The sequence below is a fragment of the Telmatherina bonti genome, assembly GCF_933228915.1.
Source record: "Telmatherina bonti genome assembly, chromosome: 16".
Lineage (NCBI taxonomy): Eukaryota > Metazoa > Chordata > Actinopteri > Atheriniformes > Telmatherinidae > Telmatherina > Telmatherina bonti.
Window position 1 is genome coordinate 23,664,415 of NC_136614.1, and position 26,903 is coordinate 23,691,317.

The 26,903-nt window shown below is 40.3% G+C and overlaps 1 protein-coding gene across 1 annotated transcript in view; it reads right to left on the reverse strand.

Annotated features, from left to right (window-relative positions):
- The window catches only part of nbas (NBAS subunit of NRZ tethering complex), a 181,537-nt gene that overhangs the window by 109,514 nt on the left and 45,120 nt on the right, over positions 1 to 26,903 (reverse strand). Inside the window, exons 22-31 of the mRNA XM_079255987.1 lie at positions 26,785 to 26,871; positions 25,610 to 25,763; positions 11,654 to 11,839; positions 7,875 to 8,048; positions 7,417 to 7,550; positions 4,712 to 4,774; positions 2,504 to 2,626; positions 2,210 to 2,312; positions 1,395 to 1,472; positions 1,114 to 1,268 (exon numbers count right to left, since the gene is read on the reverse strand). Coding sequence (XP_079112113.1) covers positions 1,114 to 1,268; positions 1,395 to 1,472; positions 2,210 to 2,312; positions 2,504 to 2,626; positions 4,712 to 4,774; positions 7,417 to 7,550; positions 7,875 to 8,048; positions 11,654 to 11,839; positions 25,610 to 25,763; positions 26,785 to 26,871 — 1,257 coding nt within the window. The remainder of the gene's footprint in view (positions 1 to 1,113; positions 1,269 to 1,394; positions 1,473 to 2,209; positions 2,313 to 2,503; positions 2,627 to 4,711; positions 4,775 to 7,416; positions 7,551 to 7,874; positions 8,049 to 11,653; positions 11,840 to 25,609; positions 25,764 to 26,784; positions 26,872 to 26,903) is intronic.

The window sequence follows — 26,903 nt, forward strand, 5'->3', positions numbered from 1 at the left end:
ATATATATATATATATACACACACACATATTGTGTTCCACAAAGAACACAATGGCTGGTTACATTTTGGGATAAATAGGTGGATTATGTTGAGAAGAACAGATTGCAGTGACACCATGATTTCTCATGCAGTCTCACCTGAGGACTCAAAAGGTCAAAGGCTAAATCCAAAGGGGATTTAGCCCCTTTTTGTCTTGGTGGTTTTGTCTTGTGTTTTGTGTTGTCTTGTGTTTTGCGTATTTGGCTGAGGAATAAAATTTATTAAAAGGCCACAGGAACCTTGATTACAATATTTGGACTTTTCTTCTTCTGTCTTATCCTCGTGTGTGTGGGTGTGTCTGTTTCTATTCCTGTGGTGCTTGCAAACAAATTTGCTGGAAGGGAGGATCCCCTTTTTATTTCAAGAGGACCTTATTTGTCCTTGTATGAAAGTTTGCCACCGATAACAAATAGTAAGGACAAAGGCAGACTGCAGTTTTGTTTCTGTTCAAATGTCCGTGTCTTTGGTATTTGGTATAAAAGATAAAATGTGCATCAGTGGAGCAGGTCTTTTGATCCAAAGGACACAGTCATTTTGTATGGACTATTAATTCCATTATTGGCAAATTTTCAGATGCTACTTTTCGTTTCATAACCATACACAACAAACGCACCTGGACAAATCCAAACACACTGGAGTGATGCAATGGATGATTATCTCTGTGTGGGGCTTGTGTATTAGTTACTATAAATGAAAGATGACCCAATTACTGTCCTACTTCCCCACCAGAAACAGCAGATAAGGTCAGACACCCATCAGCCCTGCCATAAGATCTGAAACCAGCAGCAAATTTCAAGGTTTCACTCACAATGAGCTTTATGTAACAGACAACAAAATAAAATAGAAACTGTTTTGTTATTGATCATTTACACCAGCACAAAAACAAGCACCAATACACACAGTATTTATGTCAAGTCAAGACTTTGGCATAGAGGTGTTTTTTTTCCTCAGCATCATATTAAAACCTTAATTTTACTTGAATATGCTGTGTAACACTAACTTCCACCCAGTATAAAGAAATACTAATGGCTTGAGCCTCTTATGGATAAAAATATGCATCATTTCTCTGCTCACCCGGCAAGACTCATGCAAGGGTCTGTAAGTGCTGTGGAGGAGTTGAAGTACTCTCTAGCAGCAGCCAACACCAATTCTACACTGTTGTCGTAGGCCACCTTCAGAGAATAACCTTTTCCCCGGAAAGACAAGCTGACGGGAACATCCTGACTGACCTGAAAACATTAATACAGATGTAGAGATCAATGAGAATGGAAAACTTATTATGAGCAGTTTAATGTTTGGGGAACCCGGCGGGCAGTTTGAGGGAACTGTGTGAGGGAGAGTCTTATTCAATATACCTTGGAGCAATGCATGAGCTGCCCCGCCAGGCGTACGTTCTCCACGCGGCTGGAGCACAGCAGGGACTCCACAAAGACCTGCAGCAATAGGGAAGTAACAGGGGATATTATGCAGGCAGAAATGATGTTTAACTGAACAAAAGTTTTAACATTGTTTGATGAATTGCATGGCTAGCGTTAAGAATGCCGACTCAAAACTAAAGGCCACATACAGTAGGCCCAGCTGTTCTTTCTACATGTGCAAAATAAATATTTATTTCATGAAGTCTTTTTTTGTGGGGCCAACCAACTCTGCATTCAGACTTGTTTCTATTTTTTTTAACATTACAACCAGTAGCTCTATTCCCCCCATATTTTGATGTGTGCCAAAAACAATACTCCAATGTTTTTTTTATCTATGCTACGCAACACAGAATAACCATATTATTGTATTCAATACAAGGAATATAACCTACCTCACATATATTGTCCATAATGTTTCATACAAATAACATTACACAATTCCTCTGTTTATTTTGCTTTATTTATTTATTTTACTAAAAATAAAAAAGAACTGTTTAAAAGTTCCTGTGTCCACAAATCCTTCAAGAACTTTTCTCAAAAGAGAAAAATCACAAAAATCTGCCAAGCACTTTTTGAATTAAGTTGCTAACAAATAGACAGACCTACAAATAAACATGCGCAAAACAAACTCTTTGTTGGAGATAAGTACATGGAGACAGTTAATAAGGAACATTATTGTACAAAATTAGTAGCTTGATTTTAGGCCAAGTCCTTATACGTATTCCAATAATGATGCGGCTGTGTTTTAATACCTGATGACACGTCTCTGGCTTTAGGCAAGTGTAAACGTTCTGCTGCATTTCCAGCAAGTCCTGCAGTAAACCTCTCCACACCGTCTCACTTACTGGAGGGTTTCTGGGCACGCACGCACGCACGCACGCACGCACACACGCACACACGCACACACGCACACACGCACACACACACACACACACACACACACACACACACACACACACACACACACACACACACAGAGAGAAATGTTCAACATGCTCATAAGATCCTGACAGAGTTAGCTTTATGTTCAGAAATAAGAATCATACTTGCGGCCAGTGTGACGGCACAGTTTGATGATTAACTGGTGGGCCTCCTCTTGGCTGTTCTGGCTGTTCTTCACATAAGAGATGGGTTTCTGTAGACCATGTTTCTCCAGGACCTCCACCACACTAACAAGCATGAGGACAGATAGAGGCATATAACCAACAAACACTGGCTAAAAACTTGTATTCATATAACTCCAGAAGAAGAATACTTCAGAAAGGTGATTTTATCCCAAAATTTTAATATGAAAATTCCTTTATTGTCAAGGGACCTTGAAAAACTTCTAACTCTCCTCTCCAATTGCTTTTGTGGTTAAAGTGTCTAAGTTAGGAGCTAAATCCTTCTTCCACTAATTGCTCATTACAGTTTGGTGAAATTTATATTTAACATCCACAAATCCCTAAATGTGATTTGCAGCTAAATGCAAAATCACAGCATTATTGTAAAGTGAGACCTGCGTTTGTGGACGGACCAAGTCTGCTTCCTTCATCTGAATCAGAATTAGTTTTGTGCATTCACACTTCCCCAAAACTAATCAGACTTACTGAGCAAACAAACAATTAAAAAAGGCTGATGTTAATGTGACTGTAGGTTTCATAGGACTGAAAAACTGGAGTTAAGGTAGCTACACTTAAACAAAATATATTAACTTAAAATCCAAATTAGTTAAAACTTTAAGAATTTTAACCAACTGTTCTTACAAAACATCCTTCACATTCACTTGGGGGTCAGATTAGTTAGCATGGAATGACCCTAAATAGGTCAAACTTTTATTTAAATCACTTTTTTCAACAAGTTCAAGCTCAAGACAGGATGAGTGGAAGCAGCATGTTTCACAGTTGGAAATGCTAAAGCAGAGGAAGAAGAAACTTGGCAAAACAAATCCAGAACAATCCACAGGAGAAAGACGGGGGACGGCTAAGATCTAAACTGTTCATTATTTTGGCAGCAGAGTCATTTGCGAGACACAGTGCAGATGCAGTAAGCGCAGTGCAAAACAGAAGAGCAGGTTGATGAACTGCATGTCAAGAAGGCAACACCTATTCGCGAGTGTGTGTGTATGTGTGCCTCTAGGAGTGAGTGGATGCAAGCTGTGACATGTGACCAAAGGAGAAAGTGGGTGCTGATGAAGGATTAGAAAGGCACCCCGAGTCTCAACGGGGTCGTACTGCTCCAGATGTTGAGTCTCGGCTGCAGCTCATTAACATAGTAAACAGGCACCTGTGTGTAAGTGTGTGCTTGTGACTATACTGTATGTGTGTGTGTGAGGAAGACAGACAACAAGCCCTGAAATTTACAATCCTGTGTTTGCACATGTTTCTTTGGGTTTGTGTGTTGTGGGGGGTGTCTGCATGTTGCCTGTGCATAAATGACTGTGAACTGCCAGTGAGTGGCAGCAACTGAAAGCAGATTTTACTCTAGAGGTGTTCACAGAGAGCACACACTTTCGCATTTGCTGCTTGATTCAGCCAAGTGTGTGTGAGTCATGCATCCTAAGTGTGGCATACATAAGAACACACTTTCCTAGTTCCCCAAGGTGTGTTTGTGCATGCCTGTATGTAAATATGTGTAAAGGATAAACTCAGTCTTAACATGAGTTTTCCCATTGCTGTTCTCTCCTCCTCCTCCTCCTCATCCTCCTCATCCTCATCATCATCATCTTAATCTGTTTTCCCTTTAAGCACCTGCGCGCCTCATGCCTTTATCCATATTCTCCATCCTTCCTCCTCACCCCTACTGTTGTGACGATGCCTGAGGCTGTTTAAAACCCCTGGGATGGACAATGGTCCTTTGATATTCACTAAGTGAGAGAGTTGACTCTGCAAGCATGTTTCTTCTCCTTCTTGGGGTTCTCCATCAAGCCCATAACGGAGGGGAGAAGTAAGAAGCGTTGCTACACAGTGAAAATGTCTCAAGCAGCGCATCACATCACAATGCTGAGGGCCTGCTTTTGTCAACACTTTAAAATGTCCTGCAAACGGAGACAACAGAGCTGTGAGGATGAAGTTGATGTATAGTTCAAACAATAGCCCCAAGCCCAAAGATTTCAACTCAGCTTAGATAAAAAGGGAAAATAGCAAATCTTCACATATTAAACACTGCAAGTAGATGCTGCTTAACTCTAACCTGCACATTCCTGTTGTACAGGCGGTGATGGGACACATAAAGGAGCACGCAAGTGAAAGATTATTTGCTGATATTATACCAACCTCAGGTGCTTTTCAAGTCTGTCCACCTGGTCATGAAGAGATGCAGTGATGTCAGTCTCTGGTCTGTAAAACAAAAAATACACACAGAGACAGAGTAGGTATGATTGTACCAATTCGCAACTAAAAATAAAACCCCATGATGCTTTGCCTTGAGGCAAAGCATTTTGGGTCAGGCTCGTCCGTCTCCCGCATGAGTACCGACTGTAACAAAATAATCCTATTATTATGTGCAGCAGTGTGTCAGTGTGTGGCAAGGAGTGTGCACTTTTTAAAAGCATAGACAACTAAATTTGTGACTTCTCCATCCACCTCTTTGCACCTCTTTCCTCAGTTGTTAACACATTTCTCTCCTTCATCCTCTCTCTCTCTACCTGACTCACCATCTCAACCCTTTATTTCTGTATTTCACAATCTTTGTATAAAAATGTGCTGCGTTCTTCTGAAAAGAATTAAAGGCTTTATTTAAAAAAGTGTCATAAAAACAAAATATGCAGCAATCTTGGAGAGTTTTAGAGCTAAGTAAGTCAGAGAAGCGTAGAGATGTAAAGTTGAGGGTAGTGCGAGTACAGCTGAGCCATACAGTACTATTAATCCAAACAGGGGAGCCAAAACAAAAAAAAACTGTCACAGAAAGTGAAGCGCTTCCTCTGAAGCTCAGCGCTGTGCTAATTTAGAAAGAAGTGTCAATGAATGTTTTATATGATGTGGTTACAAAATGAAACAAAAAGATAATATGACCAAGTAATTACTGACTTAACTGTTCCATTAAACAGCAATTAAGAGAACATTTCCTGCGCTGAACATTTCCAATTCCATTTTTTACAGAATAAAACTGAGCCTAAAATGGACGAGTCTTCACATGACATGTGGAACAAGGGAAATTAATTGCACTATATTTTTGAACTGACTAGGGGAAAAAAAGCATATTTTTGCCACATCTTCAACATTGTTCTTCCCTTTTTAGCCCCCTATTCTAGATTTGTCATCAAAAAGCTCATATCCATGTGAACATTTGAAAACAATGTCACCAAACACAGCAGATGTAAGAAATAGTAAGACACTTAACTGAAGAGCTAGATTTAAGTAAGTTAATCATTTTAACTTAATCAATCCAAGATTATTTAATCCAATATTGTATCATAAAACTCGGGATATCAATCAATTTCCTTTTCCAGTAGCAACAGTGATGATATTGTTGTGTGACTAATGCATGGCCAGATCTCAGCATATACACACAAGTGAATGGCTGCCTGTGGCTCTCACTGAGATCACCCCAAATTTGCATTTTTACATTCACTCCTAGTTTCTCTTCACCTGTAAACTATGAAGCAGCTTATTGGCTTTAACATTAGCAGGTGAAACCGTGGGCTTCACCACGTTCAACAAACATCAAATGTTTTCAAAACAACTGGAAGTGACGTCACCACACACGTACACACTCTGAAATAAATCTGATAATATAGACAATGATCTTTTAAATGCTGTACTAACAAAGTTTAAAAGATTTAAAAAAAAGGGAGAGTTAGGTTGACAGATATGGGAGTAACAAAGACAAAACAACAGTGACAGCAGCAGGTGTTCCAAGTATGCATGTCCTCATTTTTTTATTTATATTTCATCTATTTGTATGAAATTGTGTCATAATTAGCCAATTCTTGTATTACAGACACGTGTGTATTTTACTAAGGCAAATTATAACCGGCTCATCCTTGAGTCTAAGTGAACACTTTTAGGGAGGTCCCTCAAGGCTCTCCTGACATCTCTTATACATGAAATTTCTGAAGGACAATCCTATAACACAGTGCCTGCAGTCACAGCTGTCATCGCTACAGATGCATAAAAAAAGGACACCTGCAGTAGACTTGCTCGGTTTAGTACAACAATAGACTTTGGTTTCGAGCGGCCCTGTTCCCAGCCGACTCGATGATATCTTGTTTCAGTGCAGTTATCACCTACTGTGAGTCTGAAGGGGAAAAGTATTCAGTCTCAGCATGATGCACCAGAGTGCAACGAAAATGAGCCCGATGAAAAGACCAACAGATGCAGTTACAAAAGTTAAGATTAGTCCCATGAAGCTACCTGATATGACCAAAACACAGCTTTTATTAGAACTGCACTGTGCAATTATGGTTGATTCAGTAGAGTAATCCATCTAAATATGCATTCAAGCTACTCTGACACCTTACAGGTCTTCTGTTTTTTCCTCTCTGCATGTTTAATTATCATTCAGTCACCTTTAAATACACTGCATCCCCACTTAGCAACATGGGAGATTTGCAAAACAGGTCCCCTTGCCACATGAAATAAAATGTGTTACAGAAAAGGTGTGAAAGAGAGAAGGAGTAAGAGAGAGCGTGCAATAGTAAAGGGTAGGAAACCCTGCATGGCTAACTGATGGCTCCTTGGAGCACAAGTTAAGCATATAAGAGAGAAGGACGATGAAAACAGAGGTGCAAAGGGAGGAGAAGCAGAAGCAGAGGTTTATTTATAAGTCTAAAGAGGGTTGGGAGGCTGGAAGGAAAGTGGTGGTAAGGCTGGGATCAATTGTAATTCTGTAGGAAAACCAGTTAGGATTGCTTTACCATCCTGACAACACCATTTACATCATCTAAATCAAGATCAGTCTTGTCATCTGCAGAGGACAAGATATGTGACCACTTGACTGTGTGTGTGTTTGTGTAAAACCATGTATGTGTGTGACTAACCCATAGCCCCTCTGCGGCAGACACTCCAGGATGTCATAACAGAGGCTGAGCTGGTCGCCTCTCTCGCAGCTATAGATGCACTCCAAAGCGACTTCCATCAGCTGGTCTGGGTCCCCGATGATCTTCTGCTGGCACTAATGATGACATAAGAGTCAGTGTGTGAGATTGCTTCAATCTGCAGCTACTATCACATATACACATCCAAGTACTGCATCAGTTTGGGTATTTTTGTTGTTTAGTGCATCTGTGTGTGTGTGATAGCCGAGAGGCCTGTCCTTGCCTGTGTCCTTATGCTGTCATAAATATAACATTTACAGTGCAGGGCCAATGCTATGGCCCCGACATCACAAGCACACAATGAGGCTGACGTGTGTGTATGATTTCATTTTCCTTTGGTTCCATTTGTGATTACCCAAGTGTGACAGCAACTGCCCTTATGTGTGTGTTGGGATACTTGCGTCAGGTTTTGAGTGCTGGAAAATGATGAGGGGCAGGGTGAGGTCAAGCTGGGCCAGGCTGACCAGGTACTCAGCCAGCAGAGACTTGGCAGCACCCTCTTTCTGTCCTTCACAGCGGTGCAGGAATGGCACCATCCACTGGAAAGCATCTTTCACGTAGCGTTCTGGGCTGGACTGGTATTAGAAAGAAACAGAAACAAAGGAGTTTACTGTCAAACATGATTAAGGAAGCTCACAGTCACTGATGTAAACAGGTGGAAAGCACACCTAATGCCCAGCTGTTTCATACGGCTAATGTCACATCACCACATTAAATATTAAACATTTACTTATTCTCAGTGAATTCTATAGTACTGGCAAATAAATAAAACCCTAGTTTTAGTTTCACATAATGATTTTAGCTGATTTGTTTGTTGCTGAACAGCAGACCAGCAATAAAAGGAGTTTAGGTCAGTTTCTGCCTCTTAACTAAGGTTGTAAGGCTGGCGTGAGTTGATTACTTAGGGCTGAAGCTAAACGAAACTTTGGCGTCAACTCCCTTCACTTTACTCAGCCGTAACAAAGCAGACACAGGATTTATTTCTGCTGTAAGTAGGAGATGTGTGGTTAAGCTTGGAGCAAAAAGGTTCACCAGTAAACTGGCAGCTTCTCACAAGCATCTCTGCCTCCCACCATATCTCTGCACAATGAGACACAACTCATCCAAACATTAAAAAGTTTACTTTAAAAAAGTGTCAACTTTGTGCAGAATTTTAATTGATTAGTTGTACACATGTCTATAATACATCATTTATTTAAAAAAAAAAAATAAAAAAAAAAGGTCACGTGATGCACCCCCTACCTAAGCACAAAAGACCATTAAATCAGTTGATCACTCACTGAACGTGCAGCGACACCTAAACAAAGATGGCAGTGAAAAATAACATTTAATTTCTTCATCAAAAGTTTAATATAAACATCTAAAAGAGCTTCATTTTGGTAATTATTAACCGTGGGCTTTAAAATATTTAAGAAACCAGCTGAAAATGAAAAGAAAACACTTTAAGTGACAGAATAAGTACACAGCGTACACACACTTGAAGAAGCTCAAATTCTTGGAAGATGGCTCAAGAATCTCTCAGAACTTGTAGGAAAGCTGCGATACCTTCCAAAGAGTATGTCATTAAAGACTGAAGTGAGCCCACACCTCTGCGTTGGGTTATTTTGCTTTTCGTTTGGAGAATGTAAATTATCTGCTATGGATTTGAGGTGTCTTAAAGGTGGATTTAGGCTTCTGTCTCTTCATGTAATCCCTCACTGACTCTATGATGTTGACATCAAGGCCACTGTCAGCTGAAGTACTCCACATTATTCATGCAGCTAAGGATACAGTAGCTCATCATGACTCTACTACTTATTTAGGATCCTTATCATGCTGCTGAATATATTTATGACTAATTCCATGTCTCTCGGGTGGTATTATGTGGTCAAGAATAACTTAAATATCTTTGTGTGTTTGTGCACATCATACAGCACAGAAATATTAACCTCCACAATTCTTTTTTTTTAAAGTGCTCTGCAAAAGAGAACACTTCAATCTGCATTTCCATGAAATTGTCCCATGCAATTAAACCTGAACTTCAAAAATAATTGCTGCAGTATCCAGATATCCAGTATCCATCTATGATCTACGTAGATGCATGTCAAGTTCATGCAGGGCTATGCACCTATCTTTTGACAGCCCTGTCTGATAGCAGAGCATTGACAGAAAAAAAAGATCTGAAATAATAAATAAATAAAATGAAATATTTGGATGCCAAGTGCGAACATGCACACCCACACACAAACATTTTGACTTTGTTTTTCTCTCTGAAAAAGAAAGACATCAGACACAAAAAGAGGGGGGGATTTAATCTTGCGAGTTTGGTAAACATCCACACACACACACACACACACACACACACAGAGCGCCCAAAAGGAGTTCCAGTCAAACAGCATGTATTAGTGCAGTCAACGATGTTTGCTGGCTGCCTGCCTGTATGGCAGATCCGACTGGCAGCGGTCCTCATAGGCTAAAGCTGGCAGTTATTAGCTACAATTTAGAGGACAGCTCATAGCATGTACTCCAAGGAGACTTGTAACCATAGTACCTGCAGAAGAAAAGCTGTTATGGCTGGAGATGGACGGCAAGTTTGAAGAAATTTCTGGCTTCTTTTCAATGGTTTTATGTTGCGCAACTTTTGTTTTGTTTAGATGTCTGCTGAAGTTGTAATCAGCACACATTATATTCACTGTAGGGATGTCACAATTGCTTAATTTAAAAATGGATCACAGTATTAAGTGCTACAAATAATTCATTTATATTATCCCTTTCTATAAATATTAATACTGAACCATAAAAGCAGATCAGCACAACTTCTGCACAGAATGAAAGCAAAGTTCCCCCACATCTGCATCCTGCCAGTTATGCTGCCTTGTTTTGGTTTAGTAAGAGTTGCAGAAGAAGCTTTTAGAATGTGACACTACAGCAGGGGAAGGTAGTCTTTCCAAACTAATTGATAACGTCAACGCTGTGTTTTCATTTTTGGTGATTAAAAAGAAAAATACCAAGGTACCATTGTGGAGGTCAGCTAACCAGCCTGTGAAGCATGACGAAAATGTATCAAATACATTTCACCATACGTCGTCTGACCACCAGCTTTTCATGCTGAAGGTAAATGCACCGCCGTTTTGAAAGAAACTACTGTTTATCTACCGTGACAAGGATACTGGGCTGACAGCAAGAAGGTCAGCCCAAGGTGGTGATGGATAGTTTCGCTATGCAAACACAAAACTTTTAATTGTTAGTGAGCATCATCAGTGTGCAAAAGTCATAATCTGTAGAAAATGTATTCAATCTCTGAGATCTGTTCTTGTTTTTTTATTTCCACTTGTCCCATATTACTTATCAAGCTAAAGGACAACTGGAAGTCAAAGCTAGCTACTTATAATATAGCTTCCAGTGGTTTTGGCCCTGCGATAGACTGGCGACATGTCCAGGGTGTACCCTGCCTCTCGCCCAGAGGCTGCTGAGATAGGCTCCAGCTCTCCTGCGACCCTTATTTGGATTAAGCGGGTTTAGAAAATGAATGAATGAATAGTTTGGTGTTTTATCTGCAATAAATCCAGAGTAAATATGTAGAATTTATTTATTCTTTACACAGCAGATAAAATGTAGTTGGAGCAAGAAGGTGTCATTATTTTACTTTGTATATAATATTTTGTTATGTTCGCATCAAAATATGGAAATAAAATAATCTGAAAAACATATAATGAGTATTTGTTGGGTTTATTGTGTTGGGAAATGAAATACCACAGAATAATCTGGATAATAATAAATTCATGATTAATTCTTTGACAATATTAAAAGCAGGAAATATATAATAATCATATCCATTATTCACTCTTAAAAATTTAGGACAACAAAGTAATTTTTTTCCAGAGGCTAAATTTGTAGACAAAAACTAAACAAGAATAAGCTGAATAATACTTTTGGGGTTATAAAAACATTTTGGTTAAAATGATTTTTTAAAAAGAAACCCAAACTATTCCAATGAAGACAATGAGACATTTTCTTTCATATTTTCTAGTGCATAAAGGAAGTATTTTCGTAATCAGTCAATTTTTCACACCTTTTATAAAAACTCTAAACCTAAAACTGTTCATTAATCTTGCGGCATGAAAGCTTTACATCTTAAGCCAACATCTGATTTCCCAGTATATGATGGGAAAAAAGCCCCAGAAGTGAAAGTGTCACTTACATTTTTCATAAGCAGGCGGAGTTTGTCAATGTCGCTTAGCTGCTGCAGTTCTTTCAATGTCAGGCTCAATTCACATGATGTCTCATACACAAGTGTTTCCATGGTGACCAAGTCATCACACAAGAGCTCCAGGCCTGGGATTTCCCGCTCCTTCCCCAAGCGCACCAGTGACAAGGCACAGTCCACCTGATGGACAGATAAAAATGGAAATGAAGGCTATGAAAGAAGCAAAGCAATAAGCAAAACGGAGAATCTGCTTTAGGTCATCATAAGGGGAAAAAAAAAGACTAAGATCATAGAAGAATGCCTGTATTTGGTACCAACACCAGCATTGCATAAAAGTAAACTACCATAAAACTAATTGACTTTTTTAGGGTAATCAAAATAAACTAGTTGGTAAATCAAACATTTCACAATCCTTTATAATCATGTTTAGGTTTGCCTGGGTAAAATTCTCTTTTTTCCTCCAGTAGTGTGATTGGCAGATTTAACACAGCTTGATTCTCAATGAACCAATTATTAAACAGCTATTTCTTAAGCGAGAACAGTTCAACAGTGTCAAAATAAACGGGGTAAGCATGACACACTCAAGATATATTTACCAACCAATAATTTCCACGTCAATCAGAGACGAAAAGCAGTCGGATTTCACTCCATATTCAATGTGGAGAGGCGAAAGATAAATCTCCCCTTCCTAATTTTGTAAAGAAATTACACATTCTTACATATAAACATAATGTAAACAAAGTAATACATATACAGATGTTATAGTTAACATACAATTTGTGAATATTTCAGAGCACTGGGAGTCCATGATTTTACAAGGCCAGCAAAGAAAAAGTTCATCTGCAGTCTGTTTCCATCCCCACAGGGAGAGAAAACAATTTATCTCCCTCCACTGATTTCCTATTGCACAGAGATGACTCCATTTAACCTTTTCTGCTAGCAGAGGAAACAAGAAAAGCTTTGAGACCTTCAGTCTTTTTTCTTTTTACATGTGCAACAAGTGTAATTTTTTTTTTTATTAATACTTAAGATACAGCATGTAAAAATAGAGCAGGGGGACCCCAGCTCCTGTCCTCAGGGGGCGCAGTTATCAAGTTTTAGATATTTTCCTACTTCAACACACTACATTCAAAATAAACAACTCTCCTCAACAGTTTATCATCAAGTTCAGAACAAGCACTTTCAGGTGTGCTACTGCAAGAAACATCTAAAACCTGCAGAACAGCGGCCCTACAGGACCTACATGGGCTACCTCTGCATTAGAGGGAAAAAAACTGTCATGAAAATGATTATGTAACTACTAGGGTTTCATCTTTTTTGCGAAATTAACTATTATCAAAGAGCTATTATTACATAACACGAATGAGGCGTTACACCCTCCTAAAAATCACTGATGAACAAAGAAAGTGACATCCCAGTAGCTTATTTTTTCTATTAAAGGTTAATTCAACTTAGTGCTGAAAAGGAGATGTTGCTGGATCATGCACAGATGTCTTCTGAAACAGTTGATAGACCACACAATGTCAGTTTACAGGCTTCTTGTCACTATTTCCACTTCCTAGAGCGTGTGTTCGAGCACGTCCTGCACCACTAGAAGAAAATAAGTCCAAATCCACATGGAGGCCGAATCCATTTTGTTTAAAAAGTTATTTGTAAAGAAGAATTGTTTCAAGAAAATAGTGTGTCCACACAAAACCACAGAAAAAGCTGTGGTAGACATTCCTGGCTTGCATAAACAAAGCTAGCACACACATTAAAAATCAGAATTTGGAATTATTTCTATGAGAGAAGTAGATGTTGGGCTGATTTTTCCAGTCTTACATTTAGAGGATGGCTGTAGGATGATACATCAAACATTAACAACTCAGCCACTGCATGAGAGTGGGGGTCTGAGATCATTGTATGTTATTTGCGGGTCTTTGATCGAAATATTTGAGAACCACTGCCATAAAGCATAATGCAGCTGAAATGTGATGCTCCTTGCCAGAAAAAAATATGTGTGTTTGCTCAGCCTCACAAAGCTGCAGGGCAGCGGTGGCAACAGGAACATACATAATGGATACCAGTGTGCCATCAAAATGAGTCAAAAGTACAATCTTTTACAGTCAAAAACATATCAAGTATTGCATTAAAAACTGTTTGTTGGTTGTCCATTACATGTTAGAATTGTTTAGAATTGTTGTATTAATTCAGTAGTTACTGAATTAAAAGACAGTATTTTGTAATGTATTTATACTAGGCTACATATTGGAATATATTGTGTTGTGTCTCTTTACCTTTTACAGATCAGCTGGCCAAACACACTTGGGCAGCAGGAAAATGAAGAGGGTGTTGGCAGAAAGGTGCCAAGTCAATACAATAAAAAAAAAAAAAAAGATTCTGCTGATATTACCAAACTGTAGATGGGGGGGGGGGGATGCAACAGTATCCCAACCAATTCCACTCAAAACAAATGACCCATCAGTCTTTCATAATATCCAATCACTGGTCTTTCTACAATAATAACAGAGAAGATTTTGGCTTCCTGCTGGTGTGATCAATAAAATTCCATCCAGAAGAGCAACCAATCAATATGCGACCACCTATACGCTGGCAGCACGCCCGGCCAATCAATGCTCAGCGACCTGTGGATGTTAGCTAGTCAATAGTAGATGCCACTGCATCCTGGGTGATGATTACTTTCCCTCCACCTTTTACTCTTTGGTTTTGCATCCATCTTACACACACATGCACAGAAACATCTTCCACTTCTATATTCAACTTACACATTTCTCACTGAATAAATAATCGCACGCATTTACTTACCAAATGTACACTGTCGCAAACATGCATGAGCGCAAATCACCTCGACTCTCAGCTGGAGCAATTACATACAACAAGAGGGAGAAGTCTATTGATTTAACTGTGAGTAGAGATCCTCCCTATCCTCTCTGTCCCTTTTTCTTTCTCCTCCCTCCTCCCCAGAGAAAAATTCTCCGGCTAGCTACAAACAATTCAGATGTTAAAATCTCACACTTTTTAATTACGAACTCACATCCCGCCACCTCCTCTCATCACTGACTGCTATAAAAACCGGTCTCCTCTGTCTCTTTCACTCTCTCTGCCTCCGTGTCGGCGCTGTCTCATCCCCCCCAGCAGATTTCACAGAGCCTTCACTGTAATTTTCCAACTCAATTGGAGTCTCCTTTGTCTCTCATCCCTGTCCGATCTCAAGCCCTCTCTTTCAGATATCATTTTCAGAAATTTTCTCCATATCTGTTCAATTTTCATCCTTCTCTCTCCTTTCTTCTCACCTCCTAATAGACCTCTGAAACACTCACTGAAGTTGTCCTCAATTTGAACTCCAAGCCTGACCCTCTACTTTTCCTCCCCCCTGTCCCCTATCTCTGCTTATCAAATGGCACCCTCTCATTTTGTTCCATTATGTTCCCAACACAAAAAATACTTTTCTTTAATATCCTTTATTTTGTGCCTTTTCACCTCCATATAACTGGTGATTCTCTCGCATAGATAGCTCTTTCTGTGACACGACTTTCTTTTTTTTATCTCAACATCTGCTGCCCTCTCCTCTTTTGTGTTTGTTATACACAACCTTGTCAGGGAATGCTGCGTAGGCTCAGTCCCCATCTCCTTTCTTCTTTCTTTTGGGGCTGTGCTTTTTCAAGCTTCTGCCTCTGAGTCATGTCAATCTTCTCTTTCAGTGCGTCCCTTTCAGCAACTCTTCGACCGGTTTAGTACACATCAGCTTCCTCTGATACGCCGCCTTTTAATCAAACCCCATTTTACTACATTAAAATATTCTCACAAGTACATAAGCAAGAGCCAGATGAGGGATGGGAAGAGGGGAAATAACATCACAGAAAATGGCAGCAGTGCTTCTTTTTTTTTTCTTTTTTTTTGCAGCGTCTCTGTCACTTTTCCCTTCTCACTGCGCTATGTGTGAGAAAATGTGTGTGAAAAAGCACAAGACATGAGAGTTAAGGACAGTCTCGAGAGGCTCCCAGAGTAAAAGTGTGAGAGAGCAAAAGGAGATGAGATCTAATTAAAAAGGAGCAAGGGAGAGAATGAAAGGGAAAGATTGTGTGATTCCTTAAGATTAGCAAAGACTAGATTTTTTCAACCGCTCTCAAGTCTCTCAGTCACTCTTTCTTGCTCTCGAGTGGATGATGAAAGGCACAATTCTCCTGTTGTCTCTATTCCTCCACCAACATTGAGTCATATGAATGGTATAAAATGGAGAAACAAAGGTGAACAATATGACTGAACCCTTGTTAGTCCTTCCACACAGACAGAAAGTGCTGTGACAACCTTGATCCATCACTGTGAAGGAGGTAAAGAGTGGTTGTGTGTGGAGGCAGTGGGCACCTCCAGCGTTTATATCCCATTATTCCACTAAACAAGTCCTATCAAGTCTGATTTTTCAGTCACAGCATCAGAACGCAGATGACAGAGGATTTGGTTTCTCTTCATTAAAAGTCCATATGGCAAATATGATAATAACTCTCACAGACAGGATCAAAGTGACCTTGACTGATGGGGGTTGGCAACATTTCTTCTGCATTCTGACTCTCCGCTCATCGTGTTTTTCTGCCACCAATTATCTAAAAGTAGTGTGCAACAGCAATTATCATTCCAACAGCCTGATGTCTATTAGTTCTTTTCTGCTGCAAGTTGCAATCAAGGGCAGGAAACCAGAAAAGGGAACTTCACAGGGTAGGTATTTCATTTTTTATTCCACCTTTATTTAACCAGGGGAAAAAAGTCCTACTGAGAGTAAAAACCTCTTAGACAAGGTTGTTATGGTCCAAGATAAGGAGCAGCAAATACACAAACACAGTTACATAGGTTACTGAGTTAAATAGCACAAAATAACAATTACATGAGAAAATGACCTTTACAAGCGAATTATGAAAAATAAGTACATGTTGTGGAGTCAGTCTACAGAATTCTGCTAAAGTGCTCTATGCAAATACCTTAGTAGGTTTCTAGTCTGCAACATATTCCAGCAGGAGGTCATAGGGAAAAAAAGATTTTTTTACCCAATTCTGATCAGGCATATGGAAAAAGCTACAATATGATCGGAGAGAGCAAGAATAAACACTTCTCTGAACAATTAGGGTCCATAAGTAGGCAGTAAAACAAGCAGCCTTACACATGAAAATGTACCAGTAGCAGATCCTTCAGGTGGCCAGAGCAGGCAGTCCAAGCTAAGAGTATAATTTTTTTTTTTTTTTTTTTTTTTTTTTTTTTTTGTCTTGTCCAGCATTTAGGCAAGCAGAATGATGGTCTGGATGCTGTGTTCTGCTGAGCAAATTTTCTCTGCCAAGGGAAGCTTTATAGATATAATGATCCCCTTGACTTTCTGAATTTTTATTTTATTTCTATGTTTATTTTGTATTGTTGTTTGAATTGTAGAGTTTGTACTGCTGGACCAGAGAGGACAGACAAAAGACAGAAAGAGAAAGGAGAAGAAACACCTCATGAGAAAAGGGAAAGAGATAAAGGGAGAGAAAAGGGAGAGAAAAAAAACAACTAAAAAATAACCCAAAAACTAAAAGAAAGAAAACAACCTACAGATGTATACATACACACATACAGGCACACACACATACACACGCATACATACACATACATATACACACACGTATACACACACAATATATATATATACACATATATATATACATATGTACACATATACATATACACATACATACATATACACACACACCTCTATGCACACACATACACACACATACATACGTACAAACATATACGCACTTGCCAGTATTAACACATATACATACACATACAAGCCAACTTTAGATCATAGTAACTAAACTATGAATCTAAAAAGTTAAATATAAATGAGAAACAAACAGAAATGAGAAAACTAGCTGCTGTTAGTGAATAAAACTGCGTGACGACTCGGTGACTGTGTCACATGCAGAACATGCAGAGTGGAACGTGTTCCGGAAAAGGTGATCATGCCAGTGTGACCCCTCCCACACAAAGGCAAGAGGCACGCCAGGAGTACCCCCGAGACCAGGGCCATCGGCAGCCATCCCCAGGCGCAGACCCCAACCGCCCCACCCCAGAGCCAGCCATGCACCGACCCAGGAGGAGGCAGAGGGGGTCCCAGCCAGAGTCCCCCGCAGTCAGGGGGAACAGGCCCCAGCAGGCCCGGACCAGCGAGGACCGGCCCCGCCGGGCACCGGCCACCCAGGGCAGACAGAGCGCGGGCCCCACGGCCCCAAGAGCCCAGAAGCAACCCCCCACCCCCGCAGGCAGAGGGCCCAGCCCACACCGACGGAGGGCCGGGATCACCAGACCGCCACCGAGCGGCAGCCAGGCCGCACCCCAGTGCACCAGCAGCGCTCCCCGAGCACCAAGACCCTCCACGCACCCACGCACACAAACACACATACGCACACACGCACACACATGTGCACACACACACGCGCACACACACACACACACACACACACACACACACGCACACACACGCACACATGCACCCACCCACCTACCCCCACCCACACCCACACGCATCCACACTTCCTCCTTAAACACACCCTATACACCCATTCTCTTACACACGGTCAAACTCACACTCTCCTACCCCCGTTCTTTATACACACACACCCCCTCACACACACATCCCTGCTCCCTCTATAATCACCCATTCTTCCATACACACATACCCCACTCTACACACACACATACCTCCCTACACCCCTCTATCCACATTCACAGTCCTCATTGTACACCCACCCCATCACTTCCCTGTACCACCAACATAACCCCACATACACACCCCCACCCATCTGCATACACCCCCCCTTCCTCCTATCCCAGCGGCCATCCACTTTCCTAAATTCTTTCACCCTGATCCCCCCACCCCCCCTCTACCCTAACATTCATTCACCACTTCATCCATTGGCTCATGCACGCCCTCACCTTTCTTTCCCAACGTGTCCCCTGTGAGATACCCCCGGGGGAGCAGGGGATAGGAGGGCCCCGATCAGGGGCCCACAACTACCCCCCACCCCTGTCAATGCCCCCCCACCACTTCACACATGCAGCCGATCCAGCACCACCCAGGGCCAGCAGCAGTCCCACCCCTGCCAGGCCAGCCCAGACCCAGGCCCCCTGAACAGCACCACTCCCCCGCCCAAACTCCTCCGGCACAGCCCCAGAAATAGGGGCGTGGCAGGACCCCATTGTCACCCCCTCCCTCCCAGCTTATGAATGATTGTGAAGTGTGTGTTGTTTGCAATTAAAATTGGGAAGAAGTAACCACATCATGTTGGGAGCGGGACCACCAAAGCAGCCCCGCCCACCGCACACTGCATGGCCCGCCCCCCAAAATATGTCCATGTGTTGTCAGTGTGTGTTTTTTGTGTTATGTTGACTAAGTGTAATTAAAACTGGGAGGTGAACCGATGCTGGGTGCAGCGATCGAGACCACCTTGATGGCCTCTCTCACCATCCAGATCAACGTGTCCACCTCCCAACGCCCTGCCTGTGTGTGGTGGAAGAAGGGAAGGAGTATAAATTAAGTATGGTATCAGCATGTGAAAATGTGTAATAAACCTCAGAGGCATGTTATATGGTGTCAATCATTTAAAGACATTGAGCAGATCAGTTCAGAGACAGAAAATCTCCACAATCCAGCAGACAAGAAAGTTGCAGGAATAAATTGCTTTTTTGCCTTGGAAGAAAAATAACCTATTTCTAAAGTAAAAACCCAGTTTTAGCCGTAGCTTCTTTACAAGATTTTCCATATGCGGTGTGAATGTAAGGGAGTCATCAATCTAAATACCTAGGTATTTGGACATGCGAACCAGCTCCGTTTCATTTCCTTTCAAAGCGACAACTGAGGGAAGCATTTTTGTCTTCTTCCTTGCATTTGAGAACATTAGCTTAGCTTTGTCTGCAGGGCTTCTGAACGAGCATTGATCCAAAATATTAAATAAGTGTGTCATCAATAGCATAAAGCTGCAATTTAGCATTTGGTACATTAAGATTTGGATCATTTATATAAATATAAATTCTAAATAAAAGGCTCCATCAAAACACATACCACTATGTTTATTGCACTGGGTGCTATCACTGAAATAACATCATTCTGATTCAAAGAGTTTAAACTTTGGAATATGATATTCAACAGTATCAAATGGTTTTTACAAATAAATTAGAAAAGATGCACAATCTAGTTCCTTGTCTAGTCCTCCTATAATGTCATTTACCATTTTTGCTGCATCTGTGATTTTAGTGGTTTTTCTGAAGTTTGGCTGAAACTTAAATAAAACGACATTTGAATTTACAAACTGCTTTATTTGATTACTTGCAAAAGCCTAAGATTTTCAAGCAAAAATGCTCAGTCAGATTTATGTCTATAGTTAGTTAAAAAACAACTGGGACACCCCCTTTTAATAAAAGGATAACAAAAGCTGCTTTCTATACCGAGGGCATTTCATTGTTTTCCACTGTCAGGTTAAAAAGAGTTTTAAGAGGCTCTGACATAAAATCAGCTATCAGTTTCAAAATCTACTACATTGGGACTTTGCATATGAGCTTGTATAAATCCAATAAATTTGATATCAATATTTGATATAATCACCTTAATCCTTACCAGAGCCTGAACCATAAACAAACATTCCCATCATTTCTACAAGTAGTCTTAAGGAATAGTTCTGTAGGCTACTTAAAGGACATTAAAAGCTCCCCTCTTCCCTGTCAACATCCCACACTGCGTCACTCATGTTGAGCTTGACGTTCTGGGAAGGATTCATCCTTCCAGTTTCCCTTCGTATGGAACAGCTTCTTGATAGTCAACCTTCCATGGACACCTTTTCTGATTAAACGTCAGTCAACAGTAGATAGATCAACTAAGAGACCTGATGCATACCTTAAGTCCTTCGCCAGGTCTATGCTGGAGTGTCCCCATATCATAAGGACATCACTTTTAGTCACTTCTGCTTTTGTCCTCCACTTGTCTAGTTTCCTCAAAGTTGTTAAGAACACACTGCACACCATGATGGCATGTGTCATGTTTTTATATATATATATATATATATATATGTACATACATACATACATATGTTCACTTAAGGGTGTACTCACTTTTGTTGCCTGCATTTTAAACATTAATGGCTATGTGTTGAGTTATTTTGAGGGGACAGTGAATTCAGACTGTTATACAAGCTGTACACTGTCTACTGTACATTGTGTCAAGGTGTCATTTCCGTAGTGCTGTCCCATGAAAAGATATAATAAAATATTTGCAGAAATACAAGGGGTGTACTCCCTTTTGTGAGATACTGTATATATATATATATATATATATATATATATATATATATATATATATATATACATATATATATATATATATATATATATAAAAACCATGATAATGGATCATGGATAAGCAGCACAGGAAAGCCATCGTGATCGATGTAACCATCCCCAATGACGGAAATCAGGAAAAAGGAGCATGAGAAACTGGAGAAGTACCTACGCCACAAGGAAGAGCTAGAGAAGGTCTGGAGGGTGAAAGCAACAGTGGTACCCATAGTGATCGGATCATTGGGGGCTGTGTCCCCCACACTGGAGAAGTGGCTCCAACAGATACCTGGTGAAACATCAGACATCTCTTTCCAGAAAAGCACAATCCTAACAGCTAAGATACTGCGTAGGACCCTCAAGCTCCCAGGACTCTGGTAGAGAACCCAAGCTTGAGAGAACAGCTACCCGCCCTACCCTGGGGAGATGGGAGGGGTGGGTGAGAGGAGTTTTGTTTTTTTGTTTTTTTAATCAAATGACTCAGAGGTCAAGGTTAAAGAGATTTAAACAAATTTAATCTTTTGAAAACGGTCAGCTCCAAGGACTGAACAGAAAGTAAATGAGGAGTGTTTGAAAAAAAGTGAAAATCTTGAAGAATGCCAGCAGAACTACTGCTGAAGATGTCTTTGGCTCTTTGGAAGAACAATATTAAAAAAGAGGGGCAGCTCAATACTTTTGCAAAGAGCTGTTAACTGCCACAAAACCAAATGTGAGAGCAAAAAGAATCTGCACACTTCAATGTAAGTGGCAGTGGTTGAAAACTAAAATGGTTCATGAAAACCAGTTGTCACCATGGTAGCGAGCTGTTTGAACAAAACCTCCTTCCAGCCACAAATTGAAATGTATCAATAAAAATGATGGTAAACAACTTGACAGTTTCTGGCAAATTCAGTTGCAGAGCTGCTGCTCCCACCACATGCAACACACACCGAGTGTAAGGCACCAAGAGACCTAATGATCAATCACAATCAGACATAATATGTTTAAAGGTAAAAATATAGCAGCCTTTCTATCTAAAAAGGTAAGGCGGAGCGTGATCCAGGGAACAGGCTACTGGGAGCCATGGCTCCCAGTAGCCTGTTCCCTGGAAAAGAAAAAGCTCTGCTGGAAGCAGCCTGTAACACATCAGCCATCAGCCCCATGCCAGCTCTCTCCACGCTCTTACAACACACACACACACACACACACACACACACACACACACACACACACGCACGCACGCACGCACGCACGCACGCACGGAAAAATACAGCCTCTCTCCTTTACAAATCCATTTCCAATGAGGTTGGAAGTTGTGTAAAATGTAGATGAAATCTAAATACAATGATTTGCAAAACCATTTTAATCTTTATTAAATTGATAACACTAAAAAAGACTAGAAAAGATACTTGACAGTCAAACTGTTAAACTCTTTTTTTTTTTTAGGCAAATATTCATGAAACACCTGCAACACATTCCAAAAATTAGATAAGACAGGTGCATGTTTACCACTGTGTTTTTTATCACCGTTCCCTTTAACAACACTCAATAAGTTGTAGCCTCCAAGGCTTTTCCAGGAGGAATAAAACAACTTTTATTTTCCTTTTCTTTTTCTCCTTGGCTGGATTAAATTATGGGCTCTTGATCTCCTCTTGCAGTCAGAGGGGTGTCATCCTAGAGGACTGGAGAAAATGACCTTTTTTACCCGAAAGAGGAGGACGGCTTCGGGTGTATTAGTTTTCTTTTCTTTCCCCCCCCCAGATAAACACACAATTCACATTTACCTCCAGATTTCTCTTTCAGGACCTCCTGCAGACCCCAAACCAGATGGTCTGAACAAAACCTCTAACACAGTTTACAGTCCCTTAGGTCAATAGATACGGAATGTCACATCGAACTAAGCAACTGGCCCTTGTCAAAATGACACCTTTACACCTCAAGATAAGACTCAACGGCGCCAGGAGAGAGACCCGGCAACTCTGCTTTGATCCTCCCCGAATATACATTCTGGGTGACAGATCCACCCCTCTCCCCACAGGAAGAAACTCCAGATGCACTTCTTTGTGTCTCCTTTAAATTTCCTTTCACTAACTGGTTTAATGTAGCCTACATGATTTTTGTTGATAGGTTTGACTGAAGTTTCCCTTTTTATTCATTCTCATATGTGATTTAAATCCTTGAACTGATCACACATCAGAATCAATCATGAACACTTTACTACATAATGTTGGTTATATCCTTCCAAGTTTGGAACCCCTGTTAAGCAAATAATAGGAATGGATAAGAATGTAACACTCTTTCAGGATTCATCGGCTGAGGAAGACAAGTCATGCCAATGGATTAATCCACACTTGATAAGAAATATGTGAAATATGCAACAATTGGGTTTCATGTGTAAAAGTATTACTATTGGTAAATGTTCCCTTTTCAAGCAAACAAAACATCTGCATGAGTCCCCAGAATGTTGATTGCCATGCTTAAAACTAGGAAACAAAGTTAATAATTTGATTATCATGATCATGTTAATGAAATGGGAGAAAGGAACCAGGGCCTGCAGTGAAATAAGACCTGAATCACTCCTACCCTCTTGGTTAACAATCAAAGCTGACCTGATTGGGTAAGACTGACCAGCCTTCTGACTATTAGTGGTTTGTGATTGGTCAGGACCTAGGAGGAAGGGTCCAGTTAAATGGACCCGCGCTCTGGACTTCGGGGGTTTTTTTTTTTCCTCCCTTGTCTTCTCTCTCGGCCCTTGACTCTCGATCGCCGTGATTCTTGTACTTTGACTTAATTTCGTTGCCCTCTCGCAACTTTCCGCTGTACGCAGCTGTTTCTTTGTTCTCATAAGTTTACTCCATCTCTCTTCTTTTGTGCGCGTAAGATCTTAATGAGAAGTTCGAACAGAAAAGTAATATTTGTTTTGAAGGCGAAACAAGCCTTGTTTAAGTTTACCCAGCGAACATTTTTATTTTTCCTTTTTGAGATCAGTAATTCACCAGAACCGCAGTTCCACTAATTTTTGCGTCTGTACAAGTACTGCCTACCCTCAGACAGTACGCGTGGAACACACCCTTTGGAATAATTTGAGTACGAGAAACACCGCCCTTGGTTCTGGGATTCTGCTGGACAGAGATCCCAACCCGTTCATCAGAGCAGCTCCAGACCTACTTCTCCCGACGCCAGAAGGTCCATTTCCCGGAGACTTGCAGTCCAGGACAGAACCACCCGGTCCGCCGGCTCCATCAACTGACCCAGCGGGAAAAAGTAGGATCTTCATACCGCTTTGATATCACTTGTGGTGTTCAACAGTACATCAAATTTAACCAAAGTATAAATTTGAATTCTCATTCAAACACAATATCACTACGTATAATTTTAACAAAGATTTAAGTGAAATAACGATACCGATTTAATTGCTTCAATTCCAACCAGTTCCTTTCTGCCCCATTTCATTCAATTCATTTTTACCTCTCATTATTACTGTCATAAATGAAAATCCCTGTAAACAAATTCACTTGACCATCTCACCAATAACCTCTCCATCATTGCTCATTTTCACTGCTGTATGTTTACCATCATTGTAATAAATATGTATAATCAATTCATCCGTTCTTGTCATAATTTCTGAATGTACAATTTCTGGTTCATTCGTTCTGAGAATTTACTACTTTAAGTGAGACTGTGTTTATTGAATTAAGTATATTTCAGGTTTTCTCATCCTCCTGAATCTTAAGTTAAGTAAAAGTGATGAGTGGTGCTCCGAGGTAATTAAAATTTAATAAGTAGTAATTGATAGAGGCATAGTTTTACTACAAAGTGTTTAGGAACTGAGGACACTGATTGTTTATTTCCTTTCATACCCCATCATCACACTCTTCTGCTTTAATCAATCTGTTTGCCTGTGAAATATTCCAAACAGGTGCTTTTTGTTTTGGATTCCCCAACTTTCAGTACTTCCTGAAAATCACAGGTTGGAAATGAGATCTGGCATAGTTCACCCAACTGACTGACAGGCTTAGTGACAAACACTCAGTCAATGTCCCTCGAACAATAACAAAAAACTGATTAATCTTAGCTTAAGTCACTCTGTGAACACAGTAACCTTCCTAACATGCCAAATACATGTCTAGTACGTCACCCAGTCAATAAAAATATGAGAGATACAAGCACTAAACATGCTGATAAGGATGAACATATGATTAGAACCTGCATCCCCTCTCTAGGCCCATGTATGGGGGTTGGATTGAATTCAAGATTTGATGTAATCTGTTGGTTTTCCTTAACTAAGCTATTTTTCTGAAATGGCCTAAATTAATGTGTCTGTAAAGTGCCCTGAGATGACACTGTTGCTAAGTGCTACCATACAAATACAGCTGAATTGAATTGAACCGAATTGAATTTGTTTTGGCTCCCCAATGACTAGCAGCATCTCTCAGCAGAAGGAAGAACGTGTGCTAATAAAGCACTTTGAGTCGGTCCATGAACGAAGGCACTGATAGGAATTGCAGGTTTTTTCGTATATGAACACATCTGATAAGTCGGTAAACAAGGTTGCTGGGCAACATTTTTCAACTATACAGCAAGCAGTGTGGAGTAAGCTGGTACCCCAAGTGCTTCTACCTGTCTGGAGCAGGAGTCGATATCCTGGGCTCTGCTCCGGTACCAGTCAGTGAGCAGCTCGATGGACGGTGTAACTGTGCGGAATCTCACCAGCTCCGGAGCCCCCTCATACAGGAAACCATCATCATCAAACAAGTTCTGTTCCAGCACCGCTCTAGAAAGTTCATGGATGGTAGAATGTGCAATTTATCAATTATACATATATGTGAGGAATCAGTTGTTGCAGAAAGAGTTGATCCAGTGGTATTCCATTTTTTTTCTTAAAAATAAAACATAAAACAATATATTTTATATGTCCAAAGAAATAATCTATGTAGTCAGGTCATCTTCTTGCACCAAACCTCCAATGTCACAATTATTCTAACATAAAGATATATTAACAAAACCCCATATGTGATTAGGGACTTTCATTAGTAACAATCAGTGATTAGGTTGGATCTACTTTGCTGCAGTCACTGAAAATATTCTAAAAGCAGAACACCATTTGTCCACCTAGAGCGCCCTGCTCTTTCAGAGAACAATTTAACTTTCACTGAAAATAAAGGTGACAAATCCATGGGCTGCTGAGTGGGGCGAGCTTAAAGGTAAAAGGGTGAAGATGTCGGCCATAAGTATTTAGAGAAGCCTATGATTTGTTTTAATGGGTGTTAATCAAATAAATATTGAGTATAACCTTAACCATAAGTGAAGGAGTAAAACAAGCAGAGGAGAGAGCTAAGTAGGGAAACAGAAAAACGTAATCTAGTAGCTTCAATATTAGTTAAATTTGCTGTAACCCCTAGACTAGAAAACAACGGCATATAGCTGAAATCATGATTATCCATGACAGAATATTATATGAAAGAAAAAAAGTTCTGTAAATAAAATAGTAAATGAATCTGGCCTCCCAGCAGTAGCAGGAAAATGGCATGAATTGCTGATGTTAGTTTGTTACAGCTCTCCTCAACATTTGGATAATAGGGTGTCATGTTTTGTTTTACATGATGATGCCAACAAGCGCCTGGCCTGCGTGGAGCAGGAGTTTGAACTATTCTGCACAGCTAGAGGCTTTGCTACGGCTCAGGAATAATGGAATTTATGATGATATATTAAGTCAATTTTGTCTAACTGCTGGATTTAATCATCTTTTATGTATAGAGCTAAAAATGTATTCAAGGTTGATGTGAACTAATTACCTGCACTCCTCTGCCTCGCACCAGTCCATCTCTCTGTGCCTTTGCTCATCCCAGGGAATCAACACCAACTCACCTCTGTCATCTAGGCTATAGAAGATAAAAAAAAATAAAAAAAATTT